Below are 15,365 nucleotides of genomic sequence, written 5' to 3'. Positions count from 1 at the left end.
GGCAGCCAAAACTCTTGACGCGTTTTGAGCCGAAGAATCGCTAAACAGGACTCGAACCGATCGTGTGACCCCTCACCTACGGATTGCTCGTTCGGAGAGCAAACCATTGGTGGGGTCACACGTTCGGTTAGAGCCCAGTTTAGCGACTCTGGAGCTAGAAACGCGTCTGGAGTTTTGACCGCCTCCACCGGTCTTCTGGCCCACTGTGCTGCGGTGGCGCCGGCCGGTCGCGTTGCTCTGCACAGTGCACGCACCGGATACCGCATCGGCTGCTGGGCCCTGCCGTTCTCCCCGGCCCGCGTCCTCCAGATCGTGACGAATGAATCAGACGAAACTAGACTTTTTATCAATTTTAATGGGGAGGGGAATTTGGGGAAAGAGGGGGAGGGAGGGGGCACGGACTCACAGACACACGACGCACGGGCACACAGACCCATAAAAATACAAGCGCACGTAGACAAACACACAGAGGTCAGAAGGTGTCCGTGATGATGGCGAGGATGTTGGAGGCCTGCGTCACGTTCCTGAGGCAGGGCGGCGTGAAGGTGGCGTAGCGCAGCGTGTCGCGGATGCTGAAGAAGGTGGCGGCCAGCGTGGCGGCGACGCCGAGCACCACGACGACGGCCGTGAGCAGGTACTCGCACCGCGACAGCGGCCCGGCCTCCAGGCACGCGTCCAGCGACAGGCAGTCCAGGGCCAGCAGGCGGCGCGGCCAGGGCGCGCGGCGCGGACGGCGCTGCAGCACGGCGCTGCGCCGCGTGTGCGACGGCAGCAGGCGGTCGGGGTGCTGCTGCTGCGGGGAAGGGTACCGGTCCGTGGCCAGCAGCGTCATCACGGCCTCCATCTCCTTCTCGGGGCCGCCCAGGACCAGGCCGGGGCCCAGCAGCGCCTGCAACGGGTAGAGTTTCAGTGTCACCGTGACGTGGGGTGACTTCGGCATCCGGGGGTTTCTTGGGTGACTTGGGCATCCCGGTGGTTCTGGGGTGACCTCGGCATCCTGGGATGACTTCGGCATCCTGGGATGAAGCATCCTGGGATGACTTCGGCATCCTGGGATGACTTCGGCATCCTGGGATGACTTCGGCATCCTGGGATGACTTCGGCATCCTGGGATGACTTCGGCATCCTGGGGTAACTTCGACGGGCACTAGGCACTAAAACGCAACTTTACTCGCATAATGATAATTTTCACCTAATATCGCAATCTTCGTGTTCTACAGCAATCCGAAGTATGAGATGAACCAAGTTACGATACTAAAAGGCAGTACCGATCGAAGTTACCCCATTTGCCGAAGTCAATACACCCATTCAGTCATTGGCGAGTGAAGAACGAAAGTAACCAGACGTCAGGATCCAGCAGCGCGCTACCCGGCGGCCGTTTCTGGAAGCTGCACTGTGGGAAAAAATCACAGTAAATCCTGTAGTGATTAAGTACAGCTGTCACTGTAGTTCAGAGTACAGGATTTACTGTACTTTTTTAACAGGATCTTCTGTACTTTGTACGGGATTCACTGTACCATAGGAGAGGAGTACGGAATATCCTGTACCAGGTACAGTAGATACTGTAGCCAGGCACGGTTATTCCTGTGTTCTGAACTACAGTAAATCCCGGCAAAAAAATTAACGGAATTCACTGTGGTTTTTTCGCACAGTGTGTCAAAAGCTCAACCCAACTAGTTCCTGCTTTTTGATTGATTTTGTTCTCGGCGACGGCTGAATGGCTCTGTGGTCTAATCGGTGGTACAAACGCAGAACTCACTCAGCGTGATGCTCGTCGCACTGTGACTTGGGCGGCCAAAACTCTAGAGACGCGTTTTTAGCCAGCTCCAGAGTCGCTAAATGGGACTCAAACCGATCGCATGGCCCCATCAATGGATTGCTTCCCGAACGAAGTCGCGTCCTGCTCAGCGACTCTGCACTCTAAAAACCTTACGAAGTATTTTGAGCATACGTATAACAAACTAAAATACTTTGTTATACGAAGTAGTTCGTAAATTACGAAGTATTTTCTTTGTAAGCTTACGTATGCTCAAAATACTTTTTGACAACTACTTTTCTTTGTAAGGCCCAAAATAGTTTGTAAGGTTTTCTCAGTGTGGAGCTCAAAACGCGTCTCTTTGCCCGCCTGCGCTCCTACCTTGTCGTTCTCGGGCACCCAGGGCAGGGTCGGCGCGGGCGGCGCCGCGGCCGATTCCTTGAGCAGCCTCGCCCTCCACGACATGCGCCTGAGGCGCGCGTAGAACAGCGGCGGCAGGATGAACATGAGGGGGCCGGTGAGGGAGCCGCCGATGAGCCCCATCACCAGGTCGAAGCGCGGCACCGCCTCGCCCAGCAGCACCATCACGGCCACCATGGAGGAGCGCAGCGCGCACCGCCGCCAGCTCATGTCTGAGAGAGTTCGTCAAACAACAACTTGCGGCTGAACAAGGCTCTGTCACTCTCGCACTCCTGCGGATCACCCCGTGAGTGCGAGAGAGACAGAGCGAAGAAAGCGCTTTTCGGATTTAGTCTGCGTCAGGCTGGTTCCGAACACTGCATCCTCGCTCTGTCCCTCTCGCACCCCTGCGCACCGCCCCATGAGTGCGAGAGGGACAGCGCCAGTCTGCTGCTTGTGCTGACGAACAACGCACCCCTGGGGATGTTGAGCTTGTCCTCGATGTCCTGGAACAAGGCCGAGCCCCCCACCACCATGGACAGGCATATCTGCACCGTGACGAGGACCACGTTGGCGTAGAGCGGCGCGCTGGCCGGCAGCCCCTGCAGCAGGTTGGAGCGCACCGTGGCGCCGTACCTCCAGATGGCCAAGCCCGTCGTCACCATGAACAGCAGCCCCGTCACTGGAGAAAATCGTTCACAATCGACCACTGAAATCGTTTACCATCGACGGCCATCGTCATTTTCCCTCATTTTCCCCCATCCGTCGTGAGGGCGCGCAGCCCAAGGGGCCCAAGGGCCGCCGAAACCTTTTCTCCCCGCGTTCGCGTTCCGAAAGGCGGGAAAACTGATGGCGGGGCGTGGCGGGTCGGGGCGCGCCGGCTGGGGCTAGTTTGTCACGGTCCACTCGTCATCAACAGGTGGCACGTGACCGTCATACCTCATGGGAATCCGTGTGTGTGTGTGTGTGTGTGTGCGCGCGCGTGTGGGTGTCTGGGTGTGTCTGTGTGAGAGTGTACCGTTAAACGATATCACGCCGATATCTTATCGTCGGATCGCATCGCCGTACGCGCCGACTCCAGCGAGATGGCGTTTGGCCGCGTCGCGTTTAGGAGGCTGTTCAGAGGCCAACCGACCGGGTGCCGCGCCCCGCACAGTGGGCCAGAAGACCGGTGGAGGCGGTAAAAATCCTGGACGCGTTTTGAGCTGCAGTCACTAAATGGGACTCGAACCGAACGTGTGACCCCACCAATGGATTGCTCTCCGAACGAGGAATCCATTGGTGGGGTCACACGTTTGGTTCGAGGTCGTGTTTAGCCACTCTGGAGCTCAAAACGTGTCTAAAGTTTTGGCCGCCTGCGCCGGTCTTCTGGCCCACTGTGCCCCACCCCGCCAGTGTCCTAGTGGCGGCCCCGGGGCGGCCTCTTCGGCGGCCGTTCGCCTCGTCGGCGGGGTCCTCGCGGTCGCGTGCGTACAGTGTACAATGCATGGAAAGCGACTCGGTGGCGCGGTCGGCGCGCGACCCCGCGTCAAACTTGACCTCCTCGGCCACTGCCACGGCCACGACGGCCATAACGAGGATGCGCGGGCGTGGCCGGCGGGCGTGGCCGGCGCGCGCGGCACCTCGCAGAGTCGTCACTCCGAGCGCCGCTCCGTCTCTCTCGCACTCGCGGGGCGCGCCGTCGGGGTGCGAGAGAGACAGAGCGACGAGGGCGCCTTTCGGCATCGGCCTGGCGGCACACTGTGCGGCACACACCCCGGCGTTGCATTCCGTGGCATCTCCGCGTCGGCGGGCCCACCCAACAAGGCAACACGTTTGGAAAGCCCGTTTAACCACGCGCCTGCCTGCCTGGCTGCCGGTGCGGGGCCGCCGCGCCACCTCGCAGAGTCCACTCCGAGCGTCGCTCAGCTCTCTCGCACTCGTCTGGCCGCCGTCGGGTGCGAGAGAGACAGAGCGACGAGGGCGCCTTTCGGCATCGGCCTGGCGGCACACTGTGCGGCACACGCCCCGGCGTTGCATTCCGTGGCATCCTCCGCGTCGGCCGGCCGACCCAACAAAGGCAACACGTTTGGAAAGCCCGTTTAACCACGCGCCTGCCTGCCTGGCTGCCGGTCTGCCGGGGTCCCCAGGGTCCACCTCAAGGGGGGTCACGGCGGAGCGGAGAAGCAGACCGTCTGGCCGGACCGTCAAGACCGCCAGGACCGCCTCGCTAACTCGTCCTGGAGCCTCCAGACGCGGAGGAGAGGGGATGGGAATCCTGTCCAGCCAGCAGACCGATTCCGAGAGTCGTTTTCGTCGCTGCGTCTCTCTCGCACTCATGAGGCGTCCCGCCTAGGTGCGGGAGAGACTGCGCGACGAAAACGACTCTCGGAATCCGTCTGCAGCATCGGGCCGCGCCAGCGTGCTGGCCGACGCTGGCCACGCAAGACGTCGAAAAGTCTGAATTCCCCGCGAGCATGATGGCAGGCAGAGTCGGCCAGAGTCATCCCATCCATTGGTGTGTGTTTTTTCTTCATTTTGCTTCTTGCTTTTTGTGGCGCCCGGGTAGAAAGTGCGGGGGAATTAGTCCCAATTATGTCCATTCCTCGCTGCTGCTGCGACGTCCCCGCCGCGTCTTCGTCTTCAGCAGACTGAGAGTCGTTTACGTCGCTGCGTCTCTCTCGCACTCGTGGGCGCCGCGTGTGGGTGCGAGGGAAACGTAGCGACGAAAACGACTCTCGGAATCAGTCTGCAGGAAGGAAGGGGTCATCTGGTCGGCACGGCCTCTAATTCTTTTGTTCTCCCGAAAGGCCGACAGGGATTCGTCTTCATCCACCCTTCGCTCCGTCGCGTCGCCTCCGAGTTCGTGCCGCTCATGCCGACCTTTGATTTTCGCCTCTGCTCTGCTTTATATTGTCTGTATTTCTTTGAGTGTGCTTTTTGTGCATTTCGGGTGCACTGTGAGAAAAAAGTACGGAAAAAGTACGGAACATGTCTGGTCAATAATTTGCCTGGACCGTCCGTACTTTGCCAACTACGGAACGTTCCGTACCTTTTTTCCGTACCTCCGTACTATATTTTTCTGTACCATTTCCGTACAAAAGTACGGAATTTTTTACGGTGTGGAAGCAACGCCCCTCTCTGCAGGCTGACAGTCTTTTCGTCGCTCTGCCTCTCTCGCACTCACGGGGCGTCTCGTGTGAGAGAGCGAATCAGCCTGCTGCACTCACCCAGGAAGCTGGTGAGGATCGCTTTGCCGAGCTTGTTCTTGTGCTGCATGTCCATCTGCACGGTGAGGATCATGGGATGCACGTCAAACTGAAAATTAAAAGGAAAGGGAGTGAGAAACGCATTCGAATCGCAGTTTGTTTGTGTTTGCACTGAGAATAAAAGAGTCATGATCGACTAAAATTTTGAGCGAGGAATTCTTTATCGCCCAAATTTGGGTGAGGAACGGTGAGGAAGGTTTCCTCACCCAAATTTGGGTCATAATACTATGGAGCCATATAGGCAACTGATACACCCTTCCTCACCCAATTTTGAGCGAGGAAACAATCCTCGCCCCAATTTGGGTGATAAAGTAAACCTCGCCCAAAATTGGGTATTGATCATGACTTTTTCATTCTCAGTGTATTGTTTTTGTTGTTTTTCTGACCTGGAATGCGATGATGCCGTAGGCCACGGCGAGCGCTTCCCACGACGGCCCGGCCCACGGAGATCTGGCGGTGGCGGACAGAATGGCGTCGTCCTGGACGATGCACGTCCACGTCAGCACCGCCACCGAGCACACCGTGCACACCGAGGTCACGGCCAGCCACCTGCGAGCGGTCACAGTCATTCACGTTGGTTCAAAATCGAATCACATCAATCCCTATTTCGTTCCGGGCGTGGCAGGCATGGCTTGCCAGGTTCCCGCAGCTTGGCCAGATCCACACGAAAATAAAGACTAGTATGTTGTTGGGATCAACTTTGTGAGATAGGCTACCGTAGGCTACACTCGATACTTCAATAAAAAATCCGGTAAACTGGAAGCCACGATGCCGAAAACTAGTACAACGGAAACTAGTCCTACAGTTGCCAACCAGGTGGGTTGAAGGTATCGGATTTTCGACTGCAGCTTTCGAATTTAGCCTGTAGAACGTAGCTGACTCTAAACATAGCATTTTTTTGTTTCGTCCAGAGGACCTGAAGCCCGGTGGAGGCGGCCAAAATTCTAGACGCGTTTTGACGCGTTTTTGAGTTCTAGAGTCGAACGTGTGCCCCCATCGATGTCTCCGAACGGGGAATCCATTGGTGGGGTCACACGTTCGTTTCGAGTCCTGTTTAGCGAGCGACTCCGGAGCTCAAAACGCGTCTGTGGCCGCCTCCAACGGTCTTGACGGTGTCTTACTTCATGTCCTTGGGGCTGCCCAGCCACATGACGGGGCACAGCAGCACGCCCAGCACGACGAGCCAGTAGCAGAACGACACGTCGAAGCGCTGCTCCGACATTTTCAGCCCCAGCAGTTGGATGTTCTGCGACGCTGTCGATTCGCGCCAAGTTCCAGTGAGTCACAGTTTTTGGCGGGAAAGAAGGGGGCGGGACGCACACCGGTAAAACTATCGCGTAGTTGTACGCTCCATTCAAGCATGGAACTGCATGCGATTGAAGACTTTACGCTCGAAGTCAAGCGAGGAGATAAATTTAAGCATGTAGATTGGCGGGAAAGGGGCAGGGCAAAAGGAAGAACTACGCACAGTGAGTGGGCCAGAAGACCGGTGGAGGCGGACAAAACTCTAGATGCGTTTTGAGCTCCAGAGTCGCTAAACTGGACTCGAACCGAACGTGTGACCCCACCAATGGTATTCTCGTTCGGAGAGCAATCCATTGGTGAGGTCACACGTTCGGTTCGAGTCCCATTTAACGATTCAGGAGATCATAACGTGTTTAGAGTTTTGGCTGTCTCCACCGGTCTTCTGGCCCACTGTGCTACACTCAAATCCCAGCGTAGCAGCCACTGCGCTTGAAGGAAGGCGTTAAAGTACGCTGCAGCTCCACAGTGTGCTGCCTGAGGCTGCCTCACAGTGACACGCACCGACCAGCAGGTTGGGCACGCCCGCGCCGAACACCGTCACGTCCAGCAGCACCGTCACGACCTTGCTCATGGTGCTGCCCATGGCCAAGTGCGCTGCAGTTTTACCAGTGTGCTGCCTGAGGCTGCCTCACAGTGACACGCACCGACCAGCAGGTTGGGCACGCCCGCGCCGAACACCGTCACGTCCAGCAGCACCGTCACGACCTTGCTCATGGTGCTGCCCATGGCCAAGTGCGCTGCAGTTTTACCAGTGTGCTGCCTGAGGCTGCCCACAGTGACACGCACCGACCAGCAGGTTGGGCACGCCCGCGCCGAACACCGTCACGTCCAGCAGCACCGTCACGACCTTGCTCATGGTGCTGCCCATGGTCATGTACGCCAGCGCGGCGTACGGGTACCTAGGTTCGACCACCACAACATACAAGAACAACATTCAAACACGCACGTCCAGAAGGCCGTGAGCGGAAAATTCTAGACGTGTTTACCCAGCTCCGAGTCCTATGCAAAAGGGCTTGAATCAAACGTGTGACCCCACCAATGGATTTCTCTCCGAACGAGGAATCCATTGGCGGGGTTACAAGCTCGGTCGAGTCCTGTTTAGCGACTCTAGAGCTTAAAACGCGTCTAGAATTTTTTGTCGCCTCCACCGGTCTTCTGGCCCACTGTGTATTACGAGCGCGATTTCAAGTAAACTGCATGTGCAAACGATGGATGCGTGTTACCTGCTTTTCTCGACGATGGAGGGATCGATGTCCTCGGCCAGGACCCAGCAGCGTCCCAGCAGCAGGGCGGTGTACACTTGCAGGCTGAACACCGCGGCGGCCAGCGGCAAACCCAGCCAACCTAGCGGCATCACAGTGGTACTTAGTAAATCGTAAGCGTTTCGATTGAATCGAAAGAAAAATCGGTTCCAGAACCTCCGTGAAGATGGCCCTACCCACTCTAGCACAGTTCGTAAAACCGAGCTATAAAATCGGTGCTCAAACTGATCCCAAAGTACCAATTTTTTATTATTGAAAAATTTAACTTTTTTTGGTAATTTTGTTGAAAAATCGATTTTTTTTTTAAATTTGAAATGGATGAATCGAAAATTGATTTAGCCCTGGTCTTGCGCACGTGTCTGCCTGCCCGTCGGCTTGGCCGTCGGTGTGACGCAGGAGACTTTCCCACACGTCCCGCTGAACCGCAAAGGCGATTGGCTCCCGACTGAATCGGGGCGGAATACCCGAAAAGCCACGCAGCCCCGCCCAAGGCGAGGCGCCCTCAGACTTCCTCGCACACCTCTTTTTCCATCCCCACATCCATTTCCTCATTGGCACTAAATTGGATCCAAAGCTACGCCAATTCACCGAGAGACTCTCTCGACTTCACAGCTCACTCCAACCATCAGCGGCTCTCGCCGTCCTCTTCCGAATTTTTATGTGGGATTATGACCCCGTTCGTCAGGCCATCAGACTGATTCCGAGCACTGCTCTCGCCGCTCTGTCTCTGTCGCACTCATGGGGCGTCCCGTGGGATGCGAGAGAGACAGCGACGAAAGTAGTGCTCGATATCAACCTTACGGGCTACAAATGGCCTGGTCCTGATCTGGTCGCCAAAAGTGGGGATTCAGTGGCCAACCGCGGACGCGCCTTCAGAATCTGGGCCGTCGTCGGCGTGGACAACGTGGAGGAGGCAGAGACCGGGGTGCCGCTCCCAGCAGACTGATTCGGAGAGTCGTTATCACAGTGCTCTCCTATGACAACCTTGGAATATCTTGATATTTAAGTAGGCTAAGGCATGCAAACTGCTAGAACTTGAAATTTTAAATTTTTTCTACGGTGGCAGGCGTTGAACCTCCGACCTCCCGCGCCATGACTCGTGCTGTACCTCTGCCTTCGTTTGGCCTCATTTCGAAGTCACGTGTTCTATTCTTTACCACGAGGACAAATAAATCAAATAGGTTGGCAGAATTGGCACATATTAGATTGTCAACAAAAGGGAACTGGGGACCGGAAACGCCGAAAGCCGCCAGAGCAGTGGGAGGAACACTTGAACGAGCTGGTCAACGTGCCTGGCCTGGTGGTCCCTAGTGGTCCCGAGCGAACAGGAACGGCAGGAGTCGGATGGGTGGCCTGCCTCCACGGCGCCCTGCGTCCCTACGTCACAGCCCTAGTGCTGCCAGCGAAAGTTCCTAATGTCCATCACGGTTGCCAACCTTAGCCGTCCTACTAGGCAAAATCTTTGCCTGCGCCATCGAGAAGTTGCCTAGTAGGCAGGCTGAGGATGATAGCCCTTTCGACAGTGCTCTTAAAAAATTTGAGTTCTTAATCCGAGAGCACTACTAGTGCATCACTGGAAAATGCTCTGAACTATTCCGAGGGCATCTTTCCATGTGGAACTTGGATTGGGAACTGACTTTTACGGGTTCCAAGAACCCCTATTGTTTTCGGTCTGGAGGTTTCTTCGCTCCCTCCCCCCACCCCAACTTAATTTTCAAAATAAAATCCGCCGAACCATTTCAACGATTCAAAAACCAAAAAAAATCAATTTTTTAAAAAATATCTATCTATGAATTATCCGCATAATCGACTAAAACACAAATTTGCATAATTGGAGGTATAATTTGCCTGCTTTGTTGGCAAAGACGGATCCAGGGGGCGTGCCCCCCCCCCTCCCCACCTGATGGTGGTGGAGCCGCCTGAAAGGTAGGCAAGTAGCCCCACTTAGCCCCAGTAGGTAGACAACTTTTGCGACATCCCCCCCCCCCAGCCCGTCTCTGGATCCGCCCTTTGGCAGCGCCACCTTGACTCGGGCCGACTCACCGCAGTCGATGATGGGCCTGGGCAGGGCCACGATGGGGAAGACGCCGAACAAGTCGATGATGCACAGCGTGGCGAAGAGGAGGCTCAGCCCGCCGCTGCCGGTGGCGCTGCCGGCGACGCCCCCCTCCCCCTTGGCCGGCGACCGTGGCAGTCCCGGCGCGCCCCCGAGCCCCCCGAGCAGGGGTTGCCGCTCGCGGTTCTTGGCCGCGCCGTTGGTGGCGCTCCCCGCGCTCCCCGAGCCGCGAGTCCTGTGAGAGTGGCAGAGAGAGAAACGCTTCTTAAAGATTATGGCCTACTCTGCAAACTCAACAGTGTACTCAGTACACTCTAGTTAGAGTGTGCTCGGATGAGTACACTCCAAGGGGGAAACGACTGAGAAATTTTGTGTACATCGGATAGGGATAACCCCGGATAACCCGCGGATTACCTCCGGATTACATCGAAAAATTTCCAGGATTACCATTGGATTGCGCCGGATTACCCCGGATTACCTTCAAAATTCCCCGGATTACCCCGGATTACCTCAGAAATTCCCCGGATTACCCCGGATTACCTCAGACTTTCCCCGGATTGCTTCGAAATTTCTGGTTATCCGGATAGCGGATAGCCAATTTGCTGTACATCGGATAACCGAAGTCGTTTCCCCCTCGGTACACTCTAACTAGCGTGTACTCAGATGAGAACACACCTAAGCACGCCTGGCAATTTATGCAGCTGAAAGTGTGTACTCATCTGAGTACACGCTAGTTAGAGTGTACTCATCCGAGTACACGCTGAGTGTACTCATGAGCACACTCTAACTAGAGTGTACTGAGAACACTGTTGAGTTTGCAGAGTACGGAGTACCAAACCGAGGGGTGCGTCACTTCGTCCTAGTCTCCAGTCAGTGTACACCCCTGACTCCAGTCACCGCCTCGTCTCAGTCTCTAGTTACTTTAAAAAGCCAGCATAAACGCGTAAATTTGTCCCGTTTGCGGCATTTTTGTAACGCATCTCGTAAGATTAACACTCTAATCAAAGTGTAAATTCAGTCCAGTCACCAGCAGGGTTGTTAACGTTACTTTTTAAAGGTAACGCGTTACCGTTACCGTTACTTCGGGTTTGAGTAACGGTAAAGTCGTTACTTTACCGACTTCTGAAAAAGTAACGCGTTACCGTTACAGGTAACGCAGTAACGCCGTTATCGTTACTTCAAATCCTAAAATTCCTTAAAAGCCACAATTTTAAGGGAGTATGGGGCGATTTGTAACAGATTTTGGAATTCTCTATACAAAATTAAGAACATTCTGCATATCGGTGTCAAACTTGTGCCAGTTGAGCAGTCTGGCCCTTCATCTAGACTGTGCAGCTCCGTTGGATCAATCTGGAGTCCGTAATCTTTGAAATCTAAGACGCTTTCCAAACCCTTGCATGCTGTTACGAATCGCCCCAGCATGGGGTGATTTGTAACAGCCATGGGTCTTTATAACAGCCTACACATTAAATGAAACATCGTCGGGAATGTTATCTCCTCCAGCAGTTGTTCTTCGGATGTCCTACAGACGCCTTAAAATCTACATTACAAGCTGCCCTTGACCGCCTCAGCATAAACTGACCGGCTATGTCAACCCTAACCTCACTTTTTTCAATTTTGGAGGAAATAATAGAATAACTCGCTTTAAAATGCATTTTGAACTGTGTAAATGTATTGGAATAAGGCAGCAGATGATTCGAGAAATAATTCAAGCATTTAATTGCAAAAATTACTTAAATTCTTGTTTTTATACGGGTCTGTTACGAATCACCCCAATTGCCGGCTACGCAAGAAATACGTCCCTAACTATCACTGGACAAAGTAAAAGCACCTTATGCCACGTGGTTACATTGTAAAGGGGTCACGCTTCAAGGCCCCAACAGTACTTCGATGGTGATTCATACCTGGGGAGCCTCAGACAGAAACTTCCTAGAACTCAAAATAAAAGATTTACCTGTTTTTGGTGTACCCTAAATTTCAGACGCCCTCCAAAACTATACCTGAGCACCGATCACATCCGCTTTGATTGTAGAAGGACCCTGTACTTGAAGCGAAAGAGGGGCCATACTCAGATTTTCCTCTGCTCCCTCCACTTAAATTAATAAACGCATTGTGTTACGAATCGCCCCTGTTACAAATCGCCCCATACTCCCTTACCGGTTAAAATTGCTGGGGTGAATTTGGATTATTTTAAAATTAAAGAAAAGACAGTAAAATTTTAATGTTTAACACGTTCTAATGTAAACTTCTGCACCTACTTCTCCCAATATTGCCACTTATTTTAAAATCAAAGTTAAGACAGTAAAATTTAAATGATTAATATGTTTTAATGTAAACTTCTGCACCTACTTCTCCCAATATTGCCAATTCATGGCCGATGGGACCTCTATTTCAAGTCATGCATCGCTCAATCTGTTTCTGAGAGCAACAAATAAGCGTCTACACTCAGAAAAGTGCAAGTGTTAGAAGATTTTTTTCTGAGTGTGGACGCTTAATTGTTGCTCTCAAAAACAGATTGAGCGCCTTGGCAAATGAGCTGACCACAGCAGGGAGAGAAAGGGAGAAAAATATAGGTTTGTAGCTCTTTTTTTGCCTCGCGGTAACGGTAACGCCGTTACCGCGTTACTCCTCTGTGGTAACGTTAACGTCGTTACTTTACTCATTTCTCAAAAAGTAACGCGTTACCGTTATCGTTACAGTAAAGGTAACGCTAACGCTGGTAAAGTCTTTACTCTTTAAAGTAACGTTAACAACCCTGGTCACCAGTCAGTGTACACCATTTTCCAAGTGAGGTACCCTTCCAAGCAAACGCACCAAACGGCTCCACTGTCACGTCGTCTCGTTTGGCGGCTTCAAAGTTTGCGGCACAAAAATGACTGACAACGAGTGGGCTATTGGTCGATCTCCGAACTGCCGACTTAACGCCTACAAGCGCCTGCGAGGTAGGCCGCCGTTCCGGCCTGCAACGCACCGGTGTGGAGACGGTGGCCTACCTCGCCCCTTGTGGTGACAGGCGCAAGGTAGGCCACCGTCTCCACACCGGTGCGTTGCCTATCGATCAGTTGCTTACCTCGCAGGCGTTCCAAGTGACGGGCAGCAGGGCTGCTTCCTGCCGAACCCATCCGAACCTTATTGGCAGCAGAGCAGGGCATATTTGTGAGAACATGCTGCCGAATGCGAAAAGTATCCCCTTCAGTGTTGTAGCTACCACAGGGTGGCTACGGGAGGAAAGCCCGCTCTACAAATCGAAGAGGGTATATTGTATGCTCTAACTGGAGCATGACTGCAAGCATGCCTGCAAGCACGCTCTAGCTAGCGCATGCCTGCCAAGCATGCACTTACTAGTGCATACATGCCATGTACACGCATGCATCTAGTGCATAAGGAATAGGGAGTTGCCTGCCTCAGGAAGCGTGTACATGACATGTATGCACTAGTAAGTGCATGCTTGGCAGGCATGCGCTAGAGCGTGCTTGCAGGCAATGCTCCAGTTAGAGCATACAATGTACGCTCTTCGATTTGTAGAGCGAGGGGGCGGGGATACCATGGTCAACAGTCGCCTGATGGGTCAGCAATTGGCAGTTACTTTCCACTGACTGGCTGGACTATCTTCAAAACGAAGGGGAGCCTTTTGCGATCGGTCGGCGCAACAAAACTTTTGCCGATCCTTGCCGGCCATCGCCGAAACCCTACCACTCGAGATACGCGCCGGCCGCACGAACGTGGTGTCACTTTTCAGTGCCGGTGAGTCAAGCCGCGCGGGTGCCGTCGCCCTCCTCCCCCTCGCACCCCGCCTCGGGTACACTGTCTGTCGAAAATCACGGAGGCACTCCGAGGTGAGGTTGATGTTCTCCGGATTTCCTGATTCCGCTGACCGCGACACTAATGCACACAATCGCGAAACCAAGTGCGCAGAACTCCACACTGCAAAGTGGAGGTGTGGAATTCGCAGTCTCTGGTGAAGTTCTCCCCTTCTGAACCTTGCTTCGAGGAAGAGGCTCTGTGATCCTTACACTTGAACTTTGGAGACTGCAAACTGTACACCTGCAATAGGGGAGAATTTATCCGCATCAGGAAGTATGTGTACTAGTAGTTCTCCACACTCAGTTTGACAGTGCAGTCATAAAAGTCCACGCGTCATCGCTTTCCTAATACGAAAAAACCTCGAAGAAAACTTAGTGAAATCTACGAATGTGTCCGGTCGGTGGATCCAGGGGCGGATCCAGGGGCGGATCCAGGGGCTGACCCTGCGATGCGAACAAGGACAACAACAGCGATTGCGCAACGCGTGGAAGAAGGGAGGAAAGGGAACAAGGAAAAGGAGGGAGCGGGCGAAAGGATCAGTTCTGCTGCCGCACACAATGTGTCACGATGTGTCACCGCGCGGGGCTTACGGTGGGGCGTCCTCGTCACGGGCCTGCACACTGAATGTTTCATGTACTTTATTGTCCATAGCTATGGCCGTTTTTGTGCATACAGAACTTATGTACAAATTTGTTCATAAATTAGGAACAAATATTTCCATATTGTGCTTAAGAATGTAAAACATTGTACCTAATTTATGTACAAATTTGTACATAACTTCAGTATGCACAAATACGGTCATAGTTATGGACATAAAGTCCATAAACATTTAGTGTGTCTGTCTCTCTCGCACCTACACGGGACGTCCAAAGAGTGCGCGAGAGACGAAAACGACTCTCGGAGTCTGCAGCGAGGGGTTACCCACTCGGTACTTGGGCGTACACACGATTCCGGATTCCCGCGATTCCTGAACAAATCTTGCATAAAAGGAGAGGTTTTTGAAGATTTTTCTTAGCTTTTGAGTGTTTTGTGTCTATAACACATCCCTCTCCATTGACACTTTTAAGATTTTGGATAAAATTTTGAGCAAATTACGAACGATTCCCGGACTGAGTGTACACACGATTCCCGGAGTGGGTAACCCCTCGGTCTGCGGCAATTCGATTATCGACGCAGCTCACGAAAACAAAATGCAGCACAGTAAAATAGGCTTTCCTCGCCGACGAAAACGGCCCTCGGAATGTCAGTCTAATTGACTTACCTGAGCGACGCATGTTCGGGCGAGGAGTCCGAGGACATCATCGTGGCGGCCTGGTGTGCATGGTGCCGCGCCGAGGACCGCCAGGCTCACCGCCAGGCCGGCAGGCTACAGCCGCCTCACAGCTTCGCGGGTCTGGGGGCGCACCCCTGAGGCTCTCTGGACGCACCCCGTCTGAGGCCCTTCCGGTGGCGTGGTCCTGCCCCGCGCGCAGTCCCGCCGTGATCCCGGCTGTCTTGGCGAGATCGCGGGGACTGCTGTCGTGATCCGGGTGTGA

The 15,365-nt window shown here is 53.9% G+C and overlaps 1 protein-coding gene across 1 annotated transcript; it reads right to left on the bottom strand.

The window, feature by feature from the left end:
* Positions 1 to 369: 369 nt before the first annotated feature.
* Positions 370 to 15,150, bottom strand: LOC117643560 (amino acid transporter AVT1B-like). The gene is made up of 10 exons (XM_034382509.1): positions 15,092 to 15,150; positions 10,014 to 10,261; positions 7,932 to 8,052; positions 7,495 to 7,607; positions 6,525 to 6,657; positions 5,790 to 5,952; positions 5,365 to 5,452; positions 2,631 to 2,837; positions 2,138 to 2,388; positions 370 to 889 (listed from the first exon to the last, which is right to left on the bottom strand). Exons 1-10 carry the CDS (start codon positions 15,130 to 15,132, stop codon positions 473 to 475), a joined length of 1,782 nt encoding a protein of 593 aa, XP_034238400.1. The 5' UTR covers positions 15,133 to 15,150; the 3' UTR covers positions 370 to 472.
* Positions 15,151 to 15,365: the final 215 nt, after the last annotated feature.

Source organism: Thrips palmi, unplaced genomic scaffold (assembly GCF_012932325.1).
Source record: "Thrips palmi isolate BJ-2018 unplaced genomic scaffold, TpBJ-2018v1 HiC_scaffold_17, whole genome shotgun sequence".
Taxonomy (NCBI): Eukaryota; Metazoa; Arthropoda; class Insecta; order Thysanoptera; family Thripidae; genus Thrips; species Thrips palmi.
This window is presented reverse-complemented; position numbering and strand designations above follow the sequence as displayed.